Raw genomic sequence first — 5,997 nt, forward strand, 5'->3', positions numbered from 1 at the left:
GAAAGACTTTTTATTAGTAATATATTTTCCATGTATCTCACTGAGATCATGTGCTCTGTGCCTGAACTCCTTAAATTGGAGACACAAGATCTCTATTTCACTCCTCTGTGTTGTGAGAATCCCTAAAAGTCTCCTTGCTTTTGCACAGTAGAGTGCCACTACAGCGTGAGTGTAAATAAAATAGCATTATTCAGATTGTACTATATGAAAATGTGTCATTTTCTATACCCGATTACCTTTTCCTCACACCTGTTGCTGTTGACAAGAAACTCAAATGTCACCATCAAGTTGTCGGTGTTTCAGTGTAGTTTATTCAAATAAAGAATAACAAGGTAAATCCAGTAAAACATCTGCTGTATGTCTGTGCAAACGACCGCTGGAACGAGGTGAAGGCAAAAAGTAATGAGTTTAGTGTTGAGGTACACGGCTTAGTTACCAACAATACAAATTGTATTCATACTGAATCGCAACACAGACTTTAAACAATGATCTATCCACGGTAACCAGCCATTACAGTGAAATACTGCATTTTAATAATTAAAGGGAATAAAGCTCAACTTTAAAATAAAACCCAGAAATTTGGGGTGGTTATTACTCATAGTGATCCTTACCTGAGAACTAAACCACGTGATACACAACAGTGGCAACATAAGGCTGATGAAAAACTGAAGAAAAACACCAAACAACAAAGACTGCCTCATCCCAAACACTGATGACGTACTGAGACAAAACAGGCACATTAACCATCACAAATAGAAGAAAAGGGTGATTTATGGCACCACCAACAGAACCAAAAATATGAATACATCCCTTTATCAACAGAAAATAATTCAGTGACACTCTGGTTTGTAGTCTTTCATTTTTCCCTCTCAGACCTCTGACCTACAGTCAGCATTTTCAGTATGGTATAATCTCTAGAGCCTAAGAGAGGCGCAGCCTTTTCACTGCCCCCTCTGGGCTGTAAAGTGACATAATTCAGACTAATACTTCCTAAAATAGAAATCAACAATGCTCCACAGATAAAAACAAACAAAACTAAACACTGAACATATACTGATGAAGTTCCATTTGAAGATCCTCTGCCATTTCATCGGTGTGGAACATTATTAAGACGTCATTCAGACTGATGGAGCTGCTTAAGATCATGCTACACCAGATCCTCAAGTTCCACATACATAACATAAACCTCTACAAACAATTTCCAAAACGGAGAAGGTTCCTGGATTATCTGGCCCTGGCCAAAAGGCGTTTTTAACTCTTCATTCCCTATGAAGGAGTGAAACTTGGGCTGCTGACCTCTGTTGTAGGACTGGCCAAACATTCATTCGACCTCAGGCTGGCCAGAGACTTGTAGCTGGTGACTGAGGTCAGGGAGCCACACAGACCTCTTAGAGAAGGAGTTTCTTCTTTGCCTGGATGACAAGACGTACAGTAAATGTTCACACCAGCGATGGAAAGCTTCGCAGACAGCAGTGCTTGCTACCAGGTGCAGACGTACCTTGGTGAGTCCACTTTGAGCTGGCTGACCTGGCCTCCAGACTCAGCATGTGGGACGGTTCGAGAGAATTCTGGGAAATGCTCATGTCTGCAGAGAGCTGCTCCAGACTCTGGAAACTCTTCCTGCAATGAATGGACAAACATTAATAAAGGCCACACAGTATAATTGGTGCTGATAGGACCAAAAAATTCATCAGTTGAATGAGTTTTTGATGGCAGTACTTCGAGTACTTCATGAGACAAAAGCCATTTAAATTCACTGTGTTGGTAATTTAGGGCAAGACAAAAGTTTGTGTACAAACTTAAAACGTAACAACGGACTCAAATTGTGTAAAGACAATGTTCTATATACAGTCACTGACACTTTATTAGGAACAGCTGTTCCCCTGTTCATTAATAATAATAACAATAATAATAATTTCCCCTAGGGAAAGTATTCTGATACAAATACCCAAGTAGCCAATCACAAGTAAGCATCTCAGCAAATTTACCCATGGTCAAGATGACCTGTTGAAAGAGGATAACGGCCAGACTCCTTGAAGCTGATAGGAAGGCAACCGTAGCTCAAATAACCACTTGTTAGAATCAAGGTATGCAGAAGCGCATCCATGAACACTCAGCACATCAAGCCTTGAAACACTTTGTTTCTGTTTCACTTCACTTCAGAGAACTTCAATCTATACACCTAAAAACCACAAACCAGGCGAGAAATTTGGGTGTAGTGATGGATGCAGACCTAAACTTAGAAAAACACATTAAGACAATAACAAAATCAGCTTACTATCACCTCAAGAATATATCAAGGATAAAAGATCTGATGTCTCAACAGGACCTGGAAAAACTAGTCCATGCATTCATCTTTAGTAGGCTTGATTACTGTAACAGCATCTTTACAGGTCTACCTAAAAATCAGTCAGACAACTACAGCTCATTCAGAACTCTGCTGCTCGAGTCCTCACTAAGACCAAAAAAGTGGACCACATCAGTCCAGCTCTGAGGTCTTTACACTGGCTGCCTGTCCGTCAGAGGATAGACTTTAAAGTCCTGATGCTGGTCTATAAAGCTCTGAATGGTTTAGGACCAAAATACATCAGTGACCTCCTGACCCAGTATGAACCTTCCAGATCCCTCAGGTCATCTGGATCCGGTCTTTTATCAGTTCCCAGAGTCAGAACCAGACACGGAGAAGCTGCATTCAGCTTTTATGCTCCTTATATCTGGAACAAACTCCCAGAAAGCCTCAGATCAGCTGAAACACTCAGTTTATTTAAATCCAGGTTGAAGACTCACCTGTTCTCAGCTGCATTTGAATAAAGCACCAAATCCACACTTTTAAGCTTAAATTTCAAAACTTACATTTTAACTACTGATTTTACCTACTGTTTTTTGTTTTGTTTTTTTGTGTTTTGTTTGTTTGTTTTTAATCAATTTTAAATCATGCTTTTTATTTGTTTTTGTTCTTTAATGTCTCTGTAAAGCACTTTGAATCACCTTGTTGTTTAATTGTGCTATATAAATAAACTTGCCTTGCCCTCTTGCTTATTTTTAAAGTTCCTCGACAAGAATGATGTAAATGAGAGCAGATATAATTAACTTGTTCCTTCGTGAGGACAGAGGCTCCACCTGCTGGCTGTTCAAACTTTTTTTTTCATCTGAACCCAAAAGTTTGAATAATAAATATTTACTGTTTTGGTTTGCATATCACAGGGTATTGTACTATTGGCCTTGCAGAGATCGCGGGCCATATATATCCCACTTTGATCTTAAGTTGACGAAACCAGCAAAACTTGAATATCTGTAAAGATGTTTAAATATTACAGCTGTCAGCGCAAAATTGGCAAATCCCCATTAACGAGTTAACGTAGATTAGTCCGTGTGGGGTTGACTTGGCATTAATGCGTTAATGCAGCTAAACGCAGGCATCATGACTAACACGATTAACAATTAACTCATCTGGAGCGCAGACTGTCTCAAAATCCCTGGAATGTCGCTGTCAACGCATTTCGGGCAGTTTGTCCATTCTGCACTCCAGACGGGTTGACAGAGTTAAAAGTTTTAATCGCGTTAATCATGATGACTACGTTAATGCGTTTAGCGTGCTGACAGCACTATGAAATATACATGTAATCCAAATGAATATAAAAAAAGTGCAATTTCAACTTCTTCTGTTTTCTACACGATAAAGAAATTCTGCTGTAGTAAATGAAAGAAATCTGTCAATATTAATAGATAAACATTTAAGTTAAGTTACAGAAAAGTTTCTAGTAGCTTTTTTTTTTTTTAAGTGGACCCATTGTAAAAATTAAATTTAAAAAAAGCAGAATTTTTTATAATTGATAGTACAAGAAGAGGACCTTTTCTGTTATTTAGTTATTTTTCTTTTACTTAATTACTTTGGTTATGTATGAATGGCAATGGGGGAGGTTTTTCTTGTAGGTAAAAGCTGTAAGAAAACTAAAAAAAATATATGTCCTCCTTCACATTTTCCAAAGCCATCCAGTGATCCTTGGAGGAGCCTTTGCCGGGCAAATTCTGGCCCCTGGGCCTTATGTTTGACACCCTGCTTTGCAGTATATCTTGGTAACCATGAAAATAAAAGCAAATGTAGAAAACACTTCAAAATAACTGTCCAAATAAATGCTTGTAGGCTGAAGATTTTCTTTTACAAGGACTTTGTACATACTCCTCCCACTGTCCTGTAGTCTTCCTGTACAGCAGTGTATCCAAGGCAACAGCATTGGCATCCATGGCATCGGGAGATGGCCACTGATTGGTCAGATGAGCTGTTAACTCTTGTCTAGATCGCAAGTCGTTGTTTTTAAGCACTGTCCTGAAAACACGAGACAAAGTAAGTAATATTTATTATAATGTCACAATCATCTTTAAAAAAAAAATTAAAGTCTAAATAATTGAAATACTTTTTAAATCAATCTTGTGATACCTTTAACACCAACACTAAAAAGAGCTGTAAATTAATCTTGCAGGAAACTGTACAATTTACAATCTTCACCACATCAGCCTGCTTATATGTAATAATACGGTGCTGCTATCCTTTCATTTCAAGAGGAACATAAACAAACAATAGTAAAGGAAATGAAGCTCATCAATCAGTTGCCAGGATGTGGTGCGAGTGGAAAAGTCATTTTCTGGGGGCATCTGCAATCCCACAGGAAACGTTTTGACATATTCTGGCCTGGGCCACAGTACCGGCACACTGTCTCTACTAAAACCAGTTTCTTTGACAATGAAAGAAGAATGTTAGAGACTAATCTTTATGGGTGTTTTTTCTTCCAGATACAGTACTGTGTAGTGTGTCCTTAAAAAATTACATGAAAATAGGCAAATGGAGGACAGCAGAAGAAGAATCAGGATTTTTTAAAACTAGAGAAGGAGCACTGGGAACAGCTACACAATAGCTTCCAGCAGGACACTGATGTGAATGTCTCTGACCAAACAAACAGAAACAGACTTCATGGGTGTCCTCAATGTCCTCTAGAAGGCCCCATGTTCACTGCCCAGCATTTAGAGCCCAATTTGCTGTCACAGATAAGAGCAGGTTGCCCCTGAGCACCAGTGACAGACATGAAAGGTTCTGGAGAAGCCGTGGAGAACATTATGGTGCCTGTAACATATTTCAGCATTGACCAGTTTGGTGGTGGGTCAGTTATGGTGTGGAGAGACATATCCATGGGTGGATGAACAGACCTCTACAGGCTAGGCAACAACACCCTAAATACCATAAGGTATCTTGAGGAAATCCTTGAACCCATTTTCAGACCCTTCGCTGATGCAGGGGGTCTTGGGTTCCTCCTGGTGCACGACATTTCCCGGCATCATGTGGCGAGAGAATGTAGGCTGGAGTGAAAGACCCAAAGACCATGACGCTTCTCTGCTCACGCCTATTGAGCTCCACGCAATTTTGTAATTAAACTGTCATTTCTGTTTTTTCTCATTAGTTCAGCTAATCTTTCCACATACCCACAGGCCACTGCCAGAGTGCCCCCACGTGGCACTCGGTTGGGAATCACTGTCTCAAAATATTAATGGAAAGCTGATGCCGTTTGACTGAAGCAGCGCTGACTGCAATAGATTCAGCAACAAACAAACCACCTGCAACACTCAGGCTACTTGCTGTGTCTTGAATGTCAAACTCACAGTTGGAGCAATTGTAAACCTTTCCACCCAACACCGACAAAAAACACACACCAGAATGGACTCACAATTGGTCCTGTAGTTCCAATATGATATACTCAAGCTGTTCTTTCTCCAGTGTGTGGGAGAGGTGTGTGTCTGCCAGGCTCTGCTGAAGGGCTTTGCTTTGGGACACAGCCTCCGACAGCTGGGCTTCTCGTAGACGGACAAGTTCTTCCAGGTAGCCCTGAGGCAAACAAATACACATCAGGTTTATTAACTTCAGCACATGCATCTGAATGGCCTGCTTTTCACTACAAACAAGAACCCTGAATCAGGAACAACCACAGCAAGGAGCCACAATGAAGA

The 5,997-nt window shown here is 40.1% G+C and overlaps 1 protein-coding gene across 1 annotated transcript in view; it reads right to left on the reverse strand.

Moving 5' to 3' along the window:
• Window positions 1-288: 288 nt before the first annotated feature.
• Window positions 289-5,997, reverse strand: part of rundc3b (RUN domain containing 3b) — an 18,861-nt gene continuing 13,152 nt past the window's right edge. The window contains exons 8-11 of the mRNA XM_042217397.1: window positions 5,718-5,875; window positions 4,181-4,327; window positions 1,499-1,620; window positions 289-1,412 (exon numbers count right to left, since the gene is read on the reverse strand). Of these exons, the coding sequence (XP_042073331.1) occupies window positions 1,267-1,412; window positions 1,499-1,620; window positions 4,181-4,327; window positions 5,718-5,875 (573 nt within the window). The 3' untranslated portion in view covers window positions 289-1,266. The remainder of the gene's footprint in view (window positions 1,413-1,498; window positions 1,621-4,180; window positions 4,328-5,717; window positions 5,876-5,997) is intronic.

Source organism: Haplochromis burtoni, unplaced genomic scaffold (genome assembly GCF_018398535.1).
Source record: "Haplochromis burtoni strain Fernald_Lab_line unplaced genomic scaffold, NCSU_Asbu1 Contig_1906, whole genome shotgun sequence".
Lineage (NCBI taxonomy): Eukaryota > Metazoa > Chordata > Actinopteri > Cichliformes > Cichlidae > Haplochromis > Haplochromis burtoni.